The following is a 22,727-nucleotide window of genomic DNA, read 5'->3' as shown; positions in this document are numbered from 1 at the left end:
GCTAATCCATTCTCAGGCAGAATGAGTTAAAAGCCTTGTTTGCCATCTAGTGGCTATTCCTGCCTTGCCACTTGTTTAGGGACTTTAAGAAGGGCTCATTGTCCCCTAAATTTAGAATTGTCATTTTCAAGATGGAAACAATGCTTTATTTCGTATACTTTAAAACATGGAATGTGTTCTGGGAGAAGGGAACTCTGACCTGCAGAACTGTCCTATTGTACTGCAGGGAGCTCTGGGGTTTCCAGGTAATGCTGAGGGTCTTATGGGAGGCTGGAGACCAAACATGACAGTAAGACAAGAGAAAGACTATCCCAGACGGATATACATGACAGTGAATAGTGTACCTCAGAAGTCTTCAGAGATGGAAACCTTACTCAGGTCAATGATGTCATTGTAAAATCAAAATAAATTTGCAACTTTTTTCTCTCATATACTCTCCATTTTGATTATGTAAAATAGGAAAGGCAATTAAATTTTCTAGCATTTTTCTATTGTCTTATTACCACCACCTCCTTGGAAATCTCATTCACGTTCTCACTACAGACCTAAATTTCCAGTGTTAATTTTGTGTGTGTGCTATCATGCATTTGCTGCACGTTTCCACCTACATGATCTGCATATCTTAAATTAAGCCCTGTCTACTGTGCCAGAAAAACAAGATACTACTTTTCTTTAATTATCTATTTGTTTCCACAGACATTTGTGTCATATGTGTGTCTGTGTATATGCATATATATTATCAACCATACATATCTGTAAAAATATTCCCTGCATTTAGTTTCTTTGTTTCATTTATTCTCTTCTCCCATTACTAGACACTGCCTTTTCCAGCCACGTCCCCATAGTAGCATTGTTGAACTTAAATTCCCTAAACACAGTGTTCTGAAATGTTTTTGTGGGTCACAGAAATTGTTTTTCTTTTATATGCAATTGTAATTCTTGTTGTTTTATTTTGAAAACTTTGATATTTAAGTGTTTAATTCAGGAATGTACAAATGTCTTTATTCAAAAATACAAAATAAATTATCTGTAGGCATGGGCAATGACAGCAGTAAACCATTATGTATTGTCAATGGAAACCAACAACTAGTGGTTATAGTGACCAGCCAGCCTTCTCTTCAGTCATTTTCTTCAGATGACTTCTCTGAAGTTATCAGTGAGGGACCTGGTCCTTGAGCCTTCTGTCACAGTTCATTGATAAGGGTAAAGCGCTATTCTAGGAATTAGAACATGCCATCTCCCATTCTCCCTCACATTCCCCCATTGCACCTATTCCAGGATTCTTTTCTTTTGGAATTTCAGTCACTACTACTTCTGCTGTAGTTAGCAAGGAGGCCACCCCAGCAGCACCCAGTAATGTAGTTCTTACAGCCAATGCTGGATCAGTGATTCCTTTTTAAACCAAATCTCGAAGCATAGCATCATAACCAACTTCTGAGGAACTCTGCAGAATTTTCTCAACTATCAAAGATCCTTCAACACTTGCATTCTTAGCAGTAGTCATTGCAGGAATTTTGAGTGCTCTTTTAATAATTTCTATACCTATTTTCTGATCTTTATTTGAAGACTTTAATGAATTCAAGGGTGGGATGCAGCGAAGCAGAGTGAACACCCATTAATGCTTAACGCAGTACCTAATTCAATTTTGAATTGTTTAAAGAAAAGAAAAAAGGGAAGATCTTTATATGTTGATTTATTTTGAAGTAGCTAGCTTCACAATAATTATTTGTAAAGTCTTCACAGATGAGTGGTATAAGTAAGTGTCTTTATTTTTCACAAGTCAAACACAAGGCTTTTGTCACACTGCCAGCCAGTTCCCAATAGAGCCAATAGAGCTAGGAAGTAAATCTGGAGTTTTTGGCAGAAACACTGTTCTTTATAGTTTTTTTTTTTTTTTTTTTTGGTTAAGCCCCTGCATCATACCTTGATATTGTGAAAGGACCTTTCAGGTAGAGAGTACTAGGAGCCTCACAAGGTGCTTTAAAGGGTACCATTAGGCTAGCAACAATTTTTGTAGCTGTTTTATAGCAAAGAGTTTGCTGAATTTATTTGAATGAGTATTTTGTATGCATGTATGTATATGCACCATGTGTGTGCAGTACTCAAAGAGGCTAGAAGACTTGAATACCCTTGAGTTGGAGTTAAAGATGGGTTTTGTTTTTTTTTTTTTGTTTTTTTTTGTTTTTTTTGTTTTTTTTTAAAGGCGATTTGGAACTTCCATATGGGTGCTGGGATTTAGACCTGGGTTCTCTGAAGAGTGTAGCCAGTGCTCTTAATTAACCACTGAGCCATCTTCAGTCCCAGATTTGCTGAATTTAACTGGCTTTGTCCTCCCAACTCTCCAGTCATATATATGTTTTTAAGAAGTAGATTAGCAAATTACAGAATATTCATTTTTTTACCACCATAGTCATGTTTAGTTGTTATATTTGGATAGCTTAAGAACTCCCTTAAATACCAAACTAGGAAGCTAAAAAGTGGAAACAAAACCAAAAACCCCTAGCTATTCTGATAATTTTTTTTTAAGGCTTTTTTTTTTTTTTTTTCTGGTATTGTTTCCAGCCTATCCAGATATTTCTTTCCTTACTGATAAAGTGATAATGTCAGCTGCTTTTTCAAAAGCTGGTAATGGAGGCCAGAGGTTGCTTTGGTAGTAAAGTACTTGGCCAGCATGCTCAGGGTACTGGGGCTAATTCCTAGCACTGTAAATTAAACCTAAAACTGGTAGTGTTTTCTCGAGAAGATACCTAATAGAAAGCGCAATTGAGAGTAAACTGACTTTAGACCCTTATTTCTGAAGTATTTATAAAGTTTAGTTTTGCCACCTGTAAATAGCAGCTTCTTGAATGCGCTATTCTAATTTAATGACAGATGGAGTTTGTGTATCTGTCTGATTAGATTATGGAATTTATTACTTAGAACTTTAAGTATGGAAATAAATTAAAATGATTCATATTCTCAGTCTGTCCCTTTTCCTAAGTGATTAACTGCCTACAATCAAATTATTTTTTTTAGTGCTGTATCTTCAAAATCTGATTTTTGTAAAAAGATAGGATTAACTCTTTTCAAAAGTATAATATTTTTTGTAATCCATGAAGAAAAATATGTATGTGTTGTCTTTTTAATATTTTCTATGGTGTAAACAAGGTCTCTTTAGGATGTTGACATTAGGTACCCAGAACAGGAAGACCAAGTTGGAAAGACTAGTTTTTGACGATTCCTGATTTTCAGCTATTTCTGCATTTGGATTATCTCTTCAGATTACAATTCTTACAGTTTCTTAAGATTTAAATTCTTTTTACTTCTAAACATAATTTCAATCTCATTTACTTTGAGCTTTACCTATTACAAATACAACAACATAGTCATAACATGTAACTTTTTTTGGTAATACTATATAAACTATTGAGTGATGTGGTTCGTGAGATTGGCTTCAGTGGTCTCCTAACTCTCCCTAAGTTGAAATTTGCTTTTATGATGAAAGTCTTTCTGCCTGCATACTTTCTCAGTGTGTTCTCTCTCCCCTCTCCACTTAATAGTAAAATGAAAAATGGGGTATGGCTGGGGTCTGGGATAGAACTAGAACACCAACCTACTTTTTTATTGTATATCCCAGGCTGGCCTTAAACTGAAAGTCCTCCTGTTTGTAGCCTGTTGACTTCTGAGATTTTAGGAATGTTAAAGAAGTTTAAAGCATGAAAGCAACATTCACTTCTTCAAAAGTTTTTTCTTTGTTTTGGTTTTTTGTGGCTTTTTTTTTAATTTCAGAGAACTAAAGATTCAGTGTGGTTGGAGCAAGAACTCCTATTAATAAAGGATTTTTTTTAACCTTGTGCACTAGACAAAGGACACTAGAAGCAATGTGCCATAATATTATGTTTTAAGACTATCGTTTTGACTGTGTTTTGGAGAACGAATTATTCTTGAAAAATCTAGAAGCAAAAAAAAATTGATTAGAAGGCTGTTGCACTAAATTTTGATAAAAATTATTATGGCTAGAACTAGGCAGTGGACTATGTTTTAGAAAGAGGTGAATTATGTAATAAGGTTCTTTACTGGAGAATAGTTAGAGCCCATTACCTGTTGTGAAAAATCTGTCTACACTCCTACATATAAGGTTTCTGCTTAAATAGCTGAATACATTTACATTTAGGAGAGGCAAAGCTATTGTAAAAATTTAGTAATGGCTCAAATTATTATAATTTCTCATTTAATGTTAATTGATTGTTGCTTACCTCGTTGCACCATTAATACTTAACCATAGCATCAGTTCAAATGGCAACTGTTTCATATAGTCACCCAGAAGACCTGGCTGGAAGATTGCCGTCTTTTACACATACCTTCTAAGGCTGCTAACAGAAATACGAAAAGAAGGGGGTGGTATTGATACTGAGATACATGACTGGAAAAGCTCTTAGCATGAGTATTCCTGCTCCAGTGGAATGCACTTGGTTGCATGGCCACAGCTCATGAGTGAGGATTTGAAGTGTCCTGTCTAGAGCAGGGCAGCTGCTCTAGAAGAAAGGAACACATCCTAGAGGATGACTGCTGTTTGTGGAGACAGGAAGAGTAAAGCAGTTTTCAGCAGAAGGTAGCAAATTCACTTTTGAAAGCTATGATGTAGGTTCTTATAGATACTTAAAAACTTGAACATTTCAAAGTAGACAAGTGGTCTTAGTATGAAGACATCCTCTATTGGGAAAAATGAGTTTTTCAATGTATAGCATTATGTTACAGGAATTGAAACTATTTCCTTACAAGGTAAAAAGGAATGTGAAAGTATCAAGAAGTATGAAGGAAAAGAAAGGGCATGAGGGAAAAAAAGTTTGTACTTACTGTTAAGTAGTTACAGCATGCCAGTCATTTAAAAGTATACACAAGTTCTTATTTGGACAGAGTGTGATAAAATAAGTATCCAAGGACTAGACATTGGAACTATAAAGGACAGACTAAATCCCTGTTTCTTTTACATGGTATTCAGAGAAATTAAGGATTTAAATAGTACTACAGCTCAAATAAAATGATGACTATAGAATTCTGGCCATGTGACAGTATCTGAAGGAATGTTTGATAGGATAGTTAGCATAGCTGTTTTTGAAGAAGTAAATTGGAACTAACATCTGAGGATGAAGAAAGAAAATTTAATGAAGACCCATGCAAAGAATATTCCAGTAAGAGAAGCTCAGCTCCTGGGAAGCACCCTGGTGTTGAAGAGTCTGAAGTTCTGTAGGGCCACAGGAATAAGATAAATTTTATTTATTTGCAGTGGAATATGACCTGGTTTTATGTTTTTAAAACAAAATATCTTTAAAGAGAAGATAGACAAGGGTATTTTAGGGATGAGAAAACCCATGACTATGCTGTTGACATAGTAGTTGTGACTCAGACTTAGGTTATAACTGTTGAAATTGTTTAAAACAGTGTATTTAAGATGAGTTTGTTAATAGTTTGTGTCTAGCTATCATGGCATACTGTCTGTCACCTTGGCACCTAGGAGGCTAAGACAGGAAGTTTTAGGTTGAGGTCTACTTGAGGGCTACTTGAAGAGCCTATGTCCATTCCTCACCTACAACAGCAGAGAAAACCCCCTGGGTCATCTCCCTGAAGCAGCTAGGTAGGTATTGACAGAATGACCCAGATTTCTCCTGAGTACCCTGAAGGCTTTCCTTCTCAAAAATCCTACAAATTATACAATGAAAGAAATCACTAGAGATTTTATTATATATTGTTAGAGAAACTAAGCATTTAATCTTGCTTAGGTGTGTCCTTTTACATTAATGTTTTTGAATTTCATAGAATGATCTTGTCAAACTTAAAATAGGGAACACCACAACTGAATCTATTCCCCTGAATACTCCTCCCCCAAACTCTGAAATTCCTAAGATTGTATAGAAGTAAAGCATTGAAATGTGTTACTAAATGAGCAGAGGGTATTTGATAAAAACTAACATTTTAGAAATACTTAGAAAACAAAACAATTAACTGTACATTAAATGCTTTGTAATACACTTAGAACTGTACTTTGTGTAGTTTTGTGTTTAATCATTTTGAAAGTTAATATTCTAAATTTGATAAAGGCAGTTAGCCAAACTTAAAGCTAAAAGTGACTATGTAATAAATTGCATAGAATTTGATATATGGCATGTATACTAATTTTTTATTTTGAATACTTCGTTTAAATAAAATATCACTAGGATAAAGTTTCTCTAAGCATTCATTTTTTAAAATTTAAAATATTAGAGATTTATATTAATTTAAATATTTCTTTGAGAGTAGTTAGCCTAGTTTCAATCTTAGCAGCTATATAGGCTTCAAGTTGTATAGACCCTTGAAACAATGTAAAAGCTAGTCCTCCTATGTTTCCAAGCTTTTTTCTCCCCCAGCCAGCTCATCCACACTTCACCTTATACTCCATTGTACCCATATTTTCCTGGGCTTTGTGTTTGTGAATGAGCTTTTACACTCTTGAGTGAAGATAGAAAATATATGGCGTTTAAGACAGTAGAATCATGTCTGATAACTATTGAGAGTAGAGTTTAGACCTTATGCTCTCAGATCTTTTGCTGTGCATCAGAAAATTAATAGTAAGAAAATGGGGAAGGAATTTCAGATTTAAAAGGAATTATGCTTAAATAAGAATGCAACACAATCTCTTTGTAGTTTTCTGATGGAAGCATCATAGTTGTAGCTTGTGGTTCTGTGTAGACTAGACCACAACTAATCAATATTTTGTAGTCAGTATGTACTTTATTTTCACAAACCAGAATGTATCCAAATGTGTTAAATACTTTCCATGATATATCTAGTTAAAAACTTTTGCTAGGGGCCAACTGTGGTGGTGCCCACATTGAATCCTACCACACAGAGGAGGCAAGAAGATCTATGAGTTCAAGGTCAGTCTGGTCTGTACAGTGAGCCCCTATCTCATCAACAAATAAGAGCATACTTCTGTTAGGGAATTGGGTCGAACACTTGCCTAGCACTTGAGAGGTCTTGTATTCAATCCTCAGACCCAAAACAAAAGCAGTTTTTTGTTAGGTAATCTGAACTTGAATTTGGACTACATTTTGTTACGTTAGTCCTATGCTAGGTTTGTGAACCCATTTCTTTATGAATTAGTCATTTAAAGAGCTTTTATGAAAAGGAAAATAATTGCTCAGCAATTAAGTTGATGAGTGGCTTCTTTTTGACCAAATTACAGTTAATAGCTAACTGCTTATTTTTATATTCTCGTGTTGAGGGAATTTCTGCTTACTGTCCATGTGTTTGGTTGTGTATTAAATACCTTAGTTTTAATTCTAATTGTACGATTGCTTTGATTATCCAAAATAGTATTTCTTAAGAGAATCTCTTACTACAAGTGCTAACTTTAAAGAGTGCTATCTGTGTGTGTGTGTTTTGTTTTGTTTTTTAGTCGCCCATATACTAACAAGGTCATTACTTTGTGGTACCGTCCACCTGAACTGCTCTTGGGAGAAGAACGATATACACCAGCTATTGATGTATGGAGCTGTGGGTAAGATAGGAACATTGGCTTATGGTACTAAAAAGTTTTATAATGAGTTCAGATGAGAAAATTTAATAATGACAGCTCTACTTTTCTCTACTAGATGTATCCTTGGTGAACTCTTCACTAAAAAGCCTATATTTCAAGCAAACCAGGAACTCGCACAGCTGGAGCTAATAAGGTAAGCAGCTGGTGACAGTTCTGGGCATGGATGACATCATGCTCCACAGAGTGTTGAACTCATTTCAGGCTTGTCTCTTCAGGCGAGCAGCACGGTTCTCTTGCAGTCTAGTGACTACTGAAAGGAGGTTAAACTAGAGTGTGTGTGTGCCCTCTGATACTGGTTCCCGTGAAACTTAAGGGTTTTAAAGATGCTTTTGTTTGTTCCTGTCTTTGTTATGGTGTTTTTGTAATGAAGAGATGGATTAAAACACAGAACTTAGTCCCTCATAGGACTGAGAAGGAATAGTAATGTGAGGTAGGAGAACAAATCGTTCTGTGTACACATGGTAAGTTTACATTTAACAGTGTCTAGAATATATGTGTATACATATCAATGTATGTCATTTTTTGTAGGCTGTCAGGATATAACTCATACACATTAGTCAACTTTCTGTTTATATTGCTTTTTAAGAGAATTGTTTTGTTTTGTCTTTGTCTTTTCCTATGAAGAAGGGATTTCACATTCTAGTGCAGGCTGGCTTCGAGCTTACTATGTAGCTCAGGCTGACCTTGAACTCTTAGAAGTTCTCTTGCCTTAGCCTCTTTAGTGCTGAAATTACAGGTATAAAGTATCTCACCAAGTTTTAAATTCTTTTATTTTTTAAAAGAGTTTGGTTTTCTCTATAACAACGTAAATTTAGAACTTAGAAGATGCGCATGAACGTATCAGTGAGAATAAGGTGTTTTGGTAGAGAATTTTAAAGGAGACACAAATTTACAGTATTTCTCTTTTCTGACTAAACAAATAAATATAAAGCAACAGACAATAACCAGAGAAGGATTCCAAACTTCATCTTAAAAATTTGAAAGATATCATCCAGAAAGAAGATACTTTAATGAAAGGAAAAGGTCTCGAGAATGGATATTCTGCCTTTAGAGAAGTTCATTACAGGGTTAGAGTTTAGCTACCTCTTAATTCTCCCCTCAAAAGAAAAAAATAAAGCACCCTCTGAAACTTTAATATTGTTCTTTCCAGAGATTAAATCAGATTATTTTTTCTTCTGCTGCTATAGAGCACAGAATAGAAACAAAAAGGTATGTTAGAGCCTCTTTTCTCTGGGGATAACATGTCCACTATAGTCAAAAGTACCCTAGTTAGAACTACTAGCACTGCTTCAATTCCAGGGCAGCCAGTTGCCTCATAAAATTGAAGCACATGTCCTACCGGTGTCCAGACATGGAACTTTTAATGAAATGATTAAGATAAAAGGGTGTGTCAGCCTGTTTCCTTTTGTTACTACCCGAATGCCATAGGCTAGATAATACATACTGAATAGAAATTCAGCTTATGATTCTCAAGGCAGTTCAGAATTGAGAAGCTATGGATGGCAAGGTCCTTTTATTAATAGCAAACTCTGAAAAGCCCTGAGATGACACAGGGAGAGACAGACAAAGCTAAGCAGAGGCTAGTTTTTATAATAGAGATGGCCCTGCAGTAACTCATTAATGAGTCCTACTGACTTTCCCACCCCACAGAATTTATCAAATTCCATTAACATTGGACTTTGGGGTTAATTCTTTAACACATGAAATTTAAGGGACATACAGCCAAAGCAGGTACAGTTTACCAGGAACACATCAAGCTTTTATCTTTCCTTTTTGTTAGACAGAAAAGTGAACTAGAATCAAGAGGAAGTGTTGCTCCAAGTATACTTTTCAGTGCTAATAAAACTTTTATAAGCATTAGTTAAATATTAGGATACACCAAAAATGAGAATTACCAAAGAATTAAGTAGAATATATTCAAATAAAATAGAACAAAGTTAGAAGGTGAAATACGTATTTTAAAAAGAGCAGTAGGGGTGGGGAGATGGTTCAATGGGTAAAGAAAAGACATTTGCCTCAAAGCCTAGTGACCTGAGTTTGAATCAGAGGACCAGTATGATGGAAGGAGAGAACTAATTTCTGAAAGCTATCCTCTCCAGACACCTGTCACTACACATGGACGTGCCTGCTGGGACATACATAGACAAATCAAATTTTGTACATCAAACATAAAAATGTCATGGTTTAAATATTTTCTTAGGAGAAAATATGGCCGTCAATGCAGTCGCGTGCTGTTTACTGACCTTTGGTCAACAACAAATTGTATGGACAGTGGTGAACCAATAAAGCTGAAAATTGCTACCAACCAATGCTATCAGAGTTATTTTTAAACATGGTGTTGCACAGATGGCTTACAGTTTGGGATGCCCACTCTTACTGTGTTAGTCATTTGTAAGCATAGTACATACAGTCATTATGATAGTTAGGATTTCTGTTGCTGTTAAGAGACACCATGACCACAACTCTTATAAAAGGAAAACCTTTAATTGGGTGGCTTGCAAGTCAGAGGTTCAGGACATTATCATTATGAGGAGACATGGCAGCATGCAGGCAGACATGGTGCTGAGAAGGAGCTGAGAATTCTACATCTTTGATCCACAGACAGCAGGAACTGACAGACAGATGTGAACTTTACTAAGTATAACTTGAGCATAGGAGACCTCAAGGCCTAACCCCACTTCTGCCAACAGACCACACCTCCTAAAAGTGCCACTCTCTATAAGCTTATGGGGGCCAATTATGTTCAAACTACCACAATCATTAAAGTACACAATACTCACTAATGGTAATAAACCATTACTGGTTTATTTATTTAGTGTATTATACTTGCTATTCTCATGTGTACTTGTACTTAAAATAAGTTTATTGTAAAAACAATATACCATGTTACTGGCTGCAACCTACTATAACTTCCTCTTTTGATTGTACCAAGAAGCCACATCAAGTGATTGACCTTTACGAAGTAGATTTAAGTACACTCTCTGATGTTTATATGATGAGAGAATCGACTGACAGTTAAGATCCCAGTTGTTAAGCGAGTCAACGACTGTATTGTATAAGTAAGAATGGAAACAATGAAGTGAGCATGCAGGTGACAAACTGAAGCAGCAAAATAAAACCAGGGACTGAAAATACTTAGTGAGCTACAATACAGAAAATGTGGAACTTTATGAATAAATCCAAGATTTCATTTTGGGATTATTTATACATATGCACCATGTAAATTTTGTAACTTATGAATGTGAAAAGAAATTCAGTGAATGAAGACTTTGATAGAGAAAATTACTTAAGATATAAAGAAAATAAAAACTTTGAGATCATTTAATTCACAAAGCATAATTTTAAATACGTTAGAAAGCCCTAAATATATAAAATAACACTATTGAAGTATTACGCTGAAGAACCAGGCTCGGGCATGTTAGCGGTAAAGTCTTGTTAAGTATTTATAAAACCATTAGTTACAATGTTCCTTAAACTATTATATAACATTTTCCCAACTTTCTGTTTCATACTTTTATTTTCTATATTCCTCAGGAAATATTATCTTGAAGATATGGCATGCTAAAAGAATGGGGTTAGTAGCCTGGAACTTTCTAGTAAGGGTACATATTTATCCTACTCAGTTAAGAAATGTGAATATCAAGAGGTGGGTGGATGTTGAATTTTTTTTAAGTTGTTTTATGTAGTTTAGTTAAACATAGAATCAGTATTTCTCAGAAACCTTAAAACATTGTTCACTAGTTAGCAATAAGCAAAAATTTTATATGTGAAAGAAAAGTAAAAAGAAAAGGATTATTATGCTAGTATATTGAAAATGCTTTTAATCTTTATACTTAAATATAAAAAATAGAGACCAAAACTAAATGTTAATGATCTGTTGTGGGTATGATATGTACTAGTTAGTGATACGGAGTTCTTCTATTCAATATATCTTCTTCAAAGAGGAAGCCTTGGCAGGTTAGAAAATAGATCCTTAAATTATGTATTGTATATTTTCCTTTACTATGATTCCCTCTAAACCCTTTTTTTTTTTTAAAATTGTTGGTACTGATTTTGTTGGATACTGGAGCTAGTCTTCAAAAGAAACATTGCTCTAGTTGTTTCGGCTGAATTATTTCACTTAAACTTTCATATAGTTCATTGTATTCTGTTTAGTTTAAAAAGCTAAATCTTAGAAAAGTGAATTTATTTAGGGTCTTTCAAGTTAATAAGTGGGAAAATTGAGCTTTGAATTAACCATTGTATCCATGCAAGAAATGGGACTTCTGAAACTTTTTATATAGAATGCACCTACAGTAATATTTAATAAAGTCATTATTAAAATTATCTATATTTGAGATTTCTAAAGGAGATAAAGCAAACAGTATTCTGGTTTTCATTAAGAACTTTATCATGAGGGCTGTAGAGATGGCTCAGCAGTTAAGACCACTGGTTCCTCTTCCAGAGGACCCAGGTTTAATTGCCAGCACCCAATTGGCAGTTCACAACTGTCTGTAACTACAGGGAAGGGGATCTGACACCCACACATAAAATAAAACTAAATTATTAAAAATAACAATAGCATCAAAAACGACCCATCCTTTAAAAAAGAGAAGTTTATTATGATAAAATACATTGTATTCATGTAGGAACTTTTTAGAGAACGAATAGAAAAATGTTAAAATGTTTTATAGCATTAACACAAATAAGGTTCATCTCAAGAATACAAGGAAATATTAGGGCAAATGTTTTTGCTGTAATTTGTCATTTTAATAGAAATGGCACAATCTGTTTATTTAATAGATTTGAATAAGTATTTGCTGAGGGGTAAGCTCTTTAAGTATAAGGGAGTGTTAGATATAGTAAAAATTTATATCACTAATAGCCATAATAATATTTAATGATAGAATATTAGAGAAAAAAGAGAAAAGAAAAATTGCCTTCTAGTAATTGCCTAAAATTGCGTGAGAACAAAAAGGTTGATTAAACTGAAAATTAAAAGACTCATGATATATTAAAATATATTTATCAATACTTATCTGTAAAGAAAACAGTAGCTTTTAAATATATATACCAACTAGAAAATACAGTAGGGTGGGAGGACATCCTTCTGATAAAATCGCCAGTGTGTGTGCATCTGGAATATTGAAAATCCATAATCTTAAAATTTTAAGATTGTAGAAACTTTTGGAGAAGGATCTGGAGAGGTAACTCAGTGGTTAAGAGCATTTGCTGTTTTTGCCTAGCATCTGAGTTTGATTCCTAGCACCCACATCAAACAGCTAATGATTGCCTGTAATTACAGTTCTAGGGGAGATGATACTCTGTTCTAACTTCCACAGGGCATCATATTTATATGCACAAATTTATACACAGATCCATACAATATGCATAATTAAAAACTAAATAGTTTTTAAATGACTGTTGGAAAGGCATAATTTGTTTTTGATTGTTAGGCTTTAAAGGACTTTTTAAAATGGCAGTTTATCCTTTCTTAAATGTTGTTTGCTTTTATGTTTATGTTTATTTTTAAGTATGTGGGTTTGTGCACATGTCTGTAAGTTCTCCAAGAGTGCCAAAGGTGATAGAGTTTCTGGTGGTTGTGAGCCTTCAGTTGTGGGGTCCTCTGCAAGAACAGCATATGCTCTTAACCATTAAGCCATCTCTCCAGCCTTATTTTATATTGTCCCTCTCACTCATTGTATACAGCAGCAGGGTGTACTGACACATCGTTTAGTCTTAGCACTCCAGAAGTAGAAGCAAGTAGATCGCTGGGTTTGAGGTCAGTCTGGCCTTTTTCATGAGTTTCAGGACAGCCAGAATTACATGGCGAAACTCTGATTTGAAGAAAAAAAAACCCAAAACATTGTTTTTAAAATTTTATATGGATGGGTATATATCATATACATGCAGAGCCTAGGGAGTCCAGAAAGGGTATTGGAACATCTGGCCTTCTGCAGGAGCAGTACATGCACTTAACTGCTGAGCCAGCTCTGAAGTCTAATTTTGTCTTACCTTACAGTATAGCCAGATTTTCCAAACACTGGCTTTCACACTGAACACTTGTTTTTGTTTTTTCTGTCTGTGGGAGGATAAATTTGGAAATAATTAGGAAGGGAGTTGGGGACATTAAGAATAAAAGAACCAGAGGACTTTTTTAAGAATAGGAGAACTTAACACAGCTTATTCAAACAAAATTACAATAACGAAACTACTTGAATAGATATATTCATATAATATATATGAATTAGTGGAATTACATGCGAACTCTAAAAAGCAAAGAAGTTAATGTGTGTGGGCAATAGGCTGTAATATAGAGGATAGCAAGTCAGAGTAATTTGGTTTAAAAATTCTTTTTTAATTTTTTGAGCCAATTACATAGCCTCACTATTTCACTCCAGCTAGCCTTAGAATCACTTTGTAGACCAGGTTGGCCTCAAGGTTGTGATAATATTACTGGCTCCCAAATGTTGGGATTATGAGCATGTAACAACTATGCCCAGCATGCACAATGTTTAGTGATGGCATATTTGTATGTCATAGCTACATATGAGAGTACCTTGGAGTCCAAGGGATAGAAAACCCAAATTTATATTTGTAGTACACATACATGGGGTGGGGACTTACTTTTCATCACTGGCTGGCCTAGATATTAAGAAGACCAGTCTGTCTGAACTCAGAGATCAGATCTACTGTCTCTGGCTCTCAAGTGCAAAGATTAAGGAGTGTGTACCACCACAGTTGGCTCAAGGAATAGGTTCTTAATAGTAGCTATGTGGGAACTTTTATCTGTGTTTGTTAATATATTTCAATGTATATTCTGTGTTTCTCAAACCAACATTTACCAGCTTTCCAGGAGATTAAATTGAAAGAATTTCTGTTAAAACTAGAGATCAAAATTGCCTTATAATGCGCCATCATCATCATCATCATCATCATCATTTTAGCACTGTTTGGGAATTGGTAACTGTGTGTGTGTGTGTGTGTGTGTGTGTTTTATAAATCTTTAAAGCTTCAATTTTGACCCTTTCCTATATATTTCCAGATTAACTGATTAGAAAATACAATGGGCTAAAAACAATAAAAAAAAAAAAAAAAAGACCAAATGCCCATCTTTAATCCCAGTACTCAGGATGCAGAGGCAGTCGGATCTCTGTGAGTTTGAGACCACGCTGTTCTACAGAGCAAGTTCCAGGATAGTCTCCAAAACTACAAAGAAACCTTGTCTCTGGTGGAGGGGGTGGTGAGAAAGCTGTCAATAGGAAACACCAGGTCTTATTTAAAAAAAAAAATACTTAAATAAATTATTGCCAGGATGGAAATGAAATGGAAAGCTTTTAAGTTTAGAATATCAAGAATTTGGGGGTCTTGTGTGCTGCTCTTGATAACTTTAGTACTTATATTTCAACAGTGCATATAAGAAAACATTGAAACTCTTTAGCTTGTGTTTGTGTGAGTGTTAATAGGCACGTGTTTTTTCTCTGCCTGTAACATATTTCTCTTACTCTCTCCCACCTGGCTGTGATTTATACTTAGAACTATAGCAAAAAATCTTCATCTTTTCTCTCACTTAAATTTTCCTTAATATCAGGAGTTGAAAGTGCCCTTCATCTCTCTATTCCAGTATACTCTATATTATTAATGTGCATGTATGTGCCAGGAACCAAGAAAACCATCTAGCCATGTAGTCACAACACAAAGGATGACACAAATACTAACGAAACAGGTAGCATGTGAAGGAATGTCCATTCTGCATAGTCTTGGGAAGAAAAGACCTTGTTCAGTAGACTGATGAGGGTACAGCTGCTTAGAATCTAGCGGAAATGAAGGAACAGTCTAGGAAAAGATACATTCTGAGAGGGGATTAGCTTCATATGAATGAGCCTGTACCCTTTTTTTCTTAACATGTTAATAAGCCTTACCGATAGTTTTTCTAATGCTATCCATATAATCTTGTGATTTTTATATACTAAAGCCTATTTTCCCAATAAACCTGTGTTCATATCAAACTATTGAGGAATTTCAAGGTGGTCAAAGAGTAGAGCAATTAAAATGCATAAATGCTCATGACCAGTGGCACTGCTAACACTGCAGAACTGCATACTTCAAGTCTGCTGCCTTCAGGGTGCTCTTTTTTGAATCTAGAGGTAGTTATTTAGGAAGCTCTGTCTGCTGTTAATACCAGGCTACCTCATGTAGACCATGCCAACACTTCCAAACCAGAGGGAGATGTATACTAAATTCATTTCCTTAATTTGTAACACATAGGCAGTATATTCTGAACATCAACCGTGTTGTAAGATTTTATTTAGTAGGAAGGTTCTTTACTAGATTAAATGTATTTGTGGAAGATTTGGGGATTTTCAAGTTAAATTGTGAATATTAAAGTATTTAAACTTCTTATATGTTATATGAGGGTCTTTTGTATTCTTAACTACTTGATTTTCTTTTAAATACTGGTGGTATTTATTAGTTTTTGTATGTAGTTTGTATTTATAAATTTTTTTTTTTTTTTTTTTTCTTTCTTTCGTTTCTTTTCTTTTCTTTTCTTTTTTTTTTTTTTTTTTTTTTCTATTGTTTAGCCGTATATGTGGGAGTCCTTGTCCTGCAGTGTGGCCTGATGTAATCAAACTGCCATATTTCAACACCATGAAACCAAAGAAGCAATATCGGCGAAAGTTAAGAGAAGAATTTGTTTTGTAAGAAAGGGATGCTTAAATATCCATATTACATTTATTGTTTATTGTGAAGTCACTTTGAGGTTTAAGGTTTTTTGTTTTGTTTGGTTTTTGTCTTTTGCTATTTGAAGCAAAGTTTTACAAGCTGCCCTTGTATTCTCTATGTAGCTGAGGTTGACCTTGAACTCTTTCTTGATCTTGACTGTTAGGTGCTGAGAATATGGGTGTACCTTAGCACACACGATTTGGAGAGTCGTTTCTTAAGAATTCTGTCGTAGTGACCCAGACAGACGTATTGCGGCTCTGCTTCTAGGGCTTTGTGTTGCCCATTTCCCTTTGCTGCATAGAGAGGCCTTCATCCCAGAGTCATTAACTGGGCCAGTACGCTGTATTTGTTTACATGAAAAAACATTAATAATTGTGTTGTAAATTTTTTTTAAAGAGTCTTGAGTTTAGGTTTTTATTTTAGGAGGCTATTTAGTTTTTAATTTATGACAATGGATTGCTCATAGAGTAATAAAAGATGCTGTTTGCTAAACAGTCCAAAAATAACAATAGTTCTTGCAAAGAAAATTGATAGTTATAATACTTCAACTGATTATTACATTAGCTTTTAGATATTCATCACCTGTATGAATTTATTAGTTAATAACAAAGTAATAAGGATTTAAAGATACAGGTAATCAGGGTAAGAAGTTGGCATTAAAAATACAATTTTAAATTAATTTTCAAATTTGATGCCAAATACATTTTTTTAAAATAAGTGCTCACAGAAGCATAGAGCTTGTGTGGAGACAGTGCTTGACTTTTGTGTCCTCTGGTGCTAGTATCCCTGCAGCTGCGCTCGACTTATTTGATTACATGCTTGCCTTGGATCCCAGTAAGCGGTGCACTGCTGAGCAGGCTCTTCAGTGTGAGTTTCTACGAGATGTGGAACCCTCCAAAATGCCTCCACCAGAGTAAGTGACATTCTTTTGTTTTAGATTTTATTTTTGCAGAATCTGGACAGCTTTAAAAACGTTGCTAATTAGTTGTCATGAGCAGAAGATATTCTGTGACTAAGTTGAGTTAGGTAAAACAGGAGAAAAGTATTTGCACATCAAGAGTGCAGGTGCTTGTTTATTGAGTTTATAATAGAACAGCAAAAACAGCCCTTAGCGTTTATTTAACTGCTATAGGATAGTGTTATGTTTCACCTCTAAGAATAAGAACCCCTCAATGTGGTGGAGTCCATCCACCAGGACTTTGGCCTCTGGTGGTCCTGCTTTAGCAGAAGCTTTTGAGTGCTGTGCTAAACTTAATTTTTACAATCCTCTAAGGTAGGTATTATTATTATTATTATTATTATTACTATTACTACTACTACTACTACTACTACTTCTACTACCACTGCTTAACAGAGGAGGAAGCAGGCTCAAAGAGGTTAAAAAACTTGCCCAAGAATACAAATATGGTAAAGGGTGGTGCCAGCTCTCAAACTGAAGTCAGTTTTATAAGAAATAAGATCTGAAAATACTCTAACATATCCTGTACAATAGAAAATCCTTAACATTACCTAGAAGAATGTTTGCAATGAGTAAGATCATAGAAAGAAAATGCATAGTTTCGGTATTGGGATAGCTGATTTCTTGAATCTTCTTACAGCTTCTGTAATTTGTCTCGGGTTGGTTGGGAAGAAGGCAGTCCATTTGCCTCTCCATTATATGGTCTATAGTTTTGTAGGTATTTCCTTGGTAAGTCTTAATGTAATCATTACAGCATTACAAAGCAAGCCTGTCTCCATAAGATATTTTTGTATAATATAATGCACATATTTTTAATGAATAAGCATGAGTTTAAGAGTTCAAATTCTGGCTCTTCCACTTACCAGTTACATGGAGTTTATTTTCACAGGGCTTGACATGATAAACTCCATTAAGATTATATTGAATTATATGTAAGTGGTCCATGGGATAGTTTGAAAGTTAAAGAGTAACTATCATCCGACATACAGAACGACTGAGTCATTCACTAGGTTTTCTGTTGTTTCTTTTTTCTTTTTTACTTTTTTTTCTTTTGACTCAGAGTTTGGTTGTACTACACTCAGAGTTTAGTACGGGCTGACCTGAACTCAATATCCTCCTGTCTGTGCCTCTTGAGTGCTGGAATGATAGGTTTGCACCACCATACCTGGATCAGATACTACTGAACTATGTGTTTAATATTTGTTGTTCTTTTGCTTATTTAGAATATATCAGTAGTTTCCAAGTGGTTTGACTATAGTCACCTATCAAAGTGACTTTTTTTCTCTTTTAACTTTTGATTTTGCATTTTCATTTCTACAGAAAGATAGAATAGGAAAACAAACATATATTCAGTAATTATTGACATATGAACACATTTGCTTTGTTACTTTATAAACTTTTTCTGAAGTAATTGAATATTAAGTTGTTGCATGAATCTATAACAACTAGAACTTCACTATACATCCTATATTATAAAGCATAAGAATTAATAATAGTGCTTATTAAAGTCTCTGCAATAGTCCAATAACTTTTTCTTTTTTACAAACTCCCTGTGGAGTCACCATTGAACCATTTGTTCAGAACTCACATATCTCTTCACTTTTTTGCCACCCTTAGAGGGTTTTGATGACACTGACTTCTTTTTTTAGTGGACATCAAACCCAGGGCCTCACATACCACTAAACTGCATCTTCAGTCCTGATAAGAGCCAACATCCCCAAATCTTATTTTCACTGCTTTTCTGTAATCACGATTAGATTAGTATTTTTCAGTGCCAGAATAATACCTACAAGGTAATATGTGTTACCTGGTAGAGTTCTTCATCAAGAATGTAATATGATTTTGTCCTGTTATTTGTAGTGCAATTCTAATAACATAGTCCACATGAAAGGATTCTCATAAAGATGTATCAAGCTTATTTGGAGTTGATTAATTCCTGAAACCATGTTTACAAGATGCAAAAGATGTAATGGTGAATTTTTAATTAATGATTTTAAGTATTGCAGTTACATTAATATTGTAAATGTATCCACCGGGGTCCATATATTGAGGCCTTTCAAGTTGTGTTTGTAGTAGCTTAGAAAATCTTCAGCATTTGGACATTGTACTGTTTTGATCTTGAACTTTCATTTCTTACATTTTTATTCTAATGGAACTAGTATATTAATCATGGTATTGTACTTTTTAAAAACAGGCTATATACCAATAGATTTTAATTTTAAAATATTTCTTATACTGTACTATGTATGTTAGTATGATAATTTTGTGCTGTATTGTAAACATTTTGGTTAAAACCATCAGTGAATTTTGTTAGCTATGCAGTCTATTAGAAGTGATCTAGCTGAGATCTTTTCCTCTAAGTAATTCATGTAATTTACATACCATGGACTCAGTGCTGTGTATTATAGATTGAGACATGGTTCCACATTAATTATATATTGCTTTTTATTTTCAGAAATGCCCTTGCAAATAAGCAGTCACTGAAAGGAGTTGTGCGTAGCTATAGCACTATCTTTAAACTCCTTCTACAATAAATATCAAAAGCTTTTTTTAATTTCCGGCAGTTGTGGTGCATGCTTTAATCGCAGCACTCAGGAGCAGAAGCACATGGATCTCTGTGAGTTCAAGGCCAACCTGATCTAAAGAGCGAGCAGGACAGCCAGGGTGGTTACACAGAGAAACCTTGTCTCAAAAACAAAACAAATAGGCATCAATAACAACAAACAACCCAAACAAACAAAAAGTCTTTTATTTAAAAAAAGAAAAGAAAATGAGATTAGGAACTGGAGCGATTGCTCATTGGTTAAGATCATTCATTGCAGAGGATCTTGGTTTGGTTTCCAGCTATAAAACTCCAGTTCCAGGGGATAAAGTGCCCTCTTCTGACTCTTGTGGACATCACGTACGCATGGTGCACAGATTTATTTACAGACAAACACACACAAATTAAAAAACAAAATAAAAAAAATAAGATCATTTGAAAAGTCTTTCCCTTGCAGATCTCCTGACAGTAAGGACATCATGTGACCTGAAAGCTCATTTAGATATTCATCAATTTTTTTTAACTGGCTCTACCAGTTTTTGTTCTATGCCTTCATATATTTGTGCGTGTTTTGTTTTGTTTTTGTTACAAACTGTAATTCTTGTCAAACAAGGCCCAGTAACTCAAATTTAATTTTTATCAGAATATGCTTCACTGTGCTTTTCTATTAAAAAGTAAATAGCAGTATACTTAATGGATATTCTGTGAAACTATTATGGTGTGTATGCACTTAGATACGTCACTAAAGCAGTCAGGCCAAGGTTTTAATTGCGTTGATACTGTATTTAAATAAAAAGTTCTCTAAACCACATGTAATACCCTCTACTTTATCAAAAAACTATGAAATAGCAGTGGTATTCCTTTGAAAAATAAGTATATAGCTATCATTTTTGGATACATTTTTAAAATAGTCATATTGTTGAAAAATATTTTGATTATTTTTTTAGAAAAAAACAAATGAGAAAGTATTAAATCAGAAATAATTTCACTAATGTGTAGTGGATATTTTATCAACTTTTCTGATGTCTTTGTAACTTTAAGAAGTTTATATGTCGGGCAGTGATGGCACATACCTTTAATCCCAGCACTCAGGAGGCAGAGGTAGTTGGATTGCTGTGAGTTTGAGGCTAGCCTGGTCTACAAAGCATGTTCTACACAGGTAGAGCTATTACACAGGAGAAACCCTGTCAAGAAACAAACACAAAACAAAAAAAATAGTATTATATAACTATGTGACTAACAAGTGATTTAGATGGCCGCTAGCCTATGCCTTATGAACAATATTAAAACCATTAAACACTCGCACAATAATATGGCCATCTACAATTAAATATTTTGACTGAATAATGATCAGTCAGTGATATCAATCACAAATACAGTGCTACGCCCTTGATAGACATTAACATATTATGTCTGTCCGCAGGAAATAGGTAATAGATGTTAATCCCATTTTTAAAGAAAAACTGTGATACAGAGGTCCAGTAACTTGCCTGACAAGTTAGCAAATTAAGTGACCGAGCCAGCATTTGAACCTTCAAGGAAGCACATACTTTTGATTATCTGGAGAACATGCCTGATTTGTTTGGAGAATCAGTGTCATTAATTAGATTATTGTAAGCTTATGTTTATATTTCGTAGAGATGAGTGTTAAGGTAATTCATTCATAATGAATCTCTTTAAATTATGGGAGGGAACAAATCCTTTCCCTGGATTTCTTTGCTTTTCCACAAGAGTATTGTATTTCTTGGCTGTCATAATGGAGGAGGTGTAATGAATGATTTTATTTACCCTAATCTGTAGTACTACAGTATATTTGAAATCAACATCCCAACAGAGGCTAAAGCACACATCATAAAACACAAACACAGTCCCAGAAAGGAAAGTCTTTTAGAGGGTTTTTGATGCCTTAAAGCTTCCCAGTGTCAACCTTTCCAATTGTCCCTTTGTTTGTTATCCAGGAGTTTTTTGCACGCTGAGGCAATGCACCATAGTAAGATGGCTGAGAGGTATGCCTTCGTTTTGTTTTCAGACCTCAGGTGCACAGACTTGGTTTAATCATGATCCTTGTGTCACTCATCATTGGTCCATGCATGGCTCTCTTTTATTTATTTTAGTTACTTTAATTAGTTTTTTAAATGTTAATAAGCAGCCATGAGCCTACCAAGCAAAAGCTAGAACCTTGAAAATAACCCACTTTAATCATATCATAATCCCTCCTCCTACCTACGTGTCCGTTGCCCTCTTCCTCCTGAGGTAACCATCATTCCTGTTTCCTTATTCTTGTATATATTTTCTGTTGCCATCTGTATGTATTCATAAAAAATTACATTTAAAAATGTAGTTGTTTTTCATTTTATACAAAGGTATCATGCTGTTTTGTAATCCTGTGGAAATGACATTTTTTATTAATATTATATTGCTAAGATTCAACCATTCTGTTGCATATGCCTTTATTTTATAATATGAGAAAGTAATTGTGGAAGAATTTACTTGAGCATTCAGGGCATTCTTCTAGCTCAGTTTTTGAAAAGAGTCCATGTGGAAATGAAGTCCCTTTAAACAACCTCAGGTACATTATTGGAAAGACATTGTGTACCTCTTGGTAAACATCAAGTTGAGAAGAGCAGGTGTATACCACTAGATGGCATTGCTTAAAAGAATCTAGATATTCTGGGCAAGTTTATTAACCTTTCCAAGCCTTAGTTTTCTCACTTTAAGCTAGAGAAAAGTAATAGTAAGTTTCCATGGGCTTTGTAACTGGGATAAAAAGAAAATATTTGTAAATCAAGTAGTTGTCTTTCTTTAAGAAAAAGGTATTTACTAGTGTTCAGTGTTATAGAATTATATTAAAATGATAAATTATTCTAAAATTAGAGGTAATTTTGGTAGTTAATAATCACACAGAATTCTGTTGATGAGTAATGAGCCTCTCTGTGTCTGGATTACCTATTCTTGAGACTCATCTTTAG

General features: G+C 34.5%; 1 protein-coding gene across 4 annotated transcripts in view; it reads left to right on the top strand.

The window, feature by feature from the left end:
* Positions 1-22,727, top strand: part of Cdk13 (cyclin dependent kinase 13) — a 101,342-nt gene that overhangs the window by 72,420 nt on the left and 6,195 nt on the right. For all 4 annotated transcript variants that reach the window (XM_038335064.2, XM_038335066.2, XM_038335065.2 and 1 more), the window contains 4 exons: positions 7,415-7,516; positions 7,611-7,688; positions 16,117-16,233; positions 17,040-17,171. In XM_038335064.2, the coding sequence (XP_038190992.1) occupies positions 7,415-7,516; positions 7,611-7,688; positions 16,117-16,233; positions 17,040-17,171 (429 nt within the window). The remainder of the gene's footprint in view (positions 1-7,414; positions 7,517-7,610; positions 7,689-16,116; positions 16,234-17,039; positions 17,172-22,727) is intronic.

Source organism: Arvicola amphibius, chromosome 6 (assembly GCF_903992535.2).
Source record: "Arvicola amphibius chromosome 6, mArvAmp1.2, whole genome shotgun sequence".
Taxonomy (NCBI): Eukaryota; Metazoa; Chordata; class Mammalia; order Rodentia; family Cricetidae; genus Arvicola; species Arvicola amphibius.
This window is presented reverse-complemented; position numbering and strand designations above follow the sequence as displayed.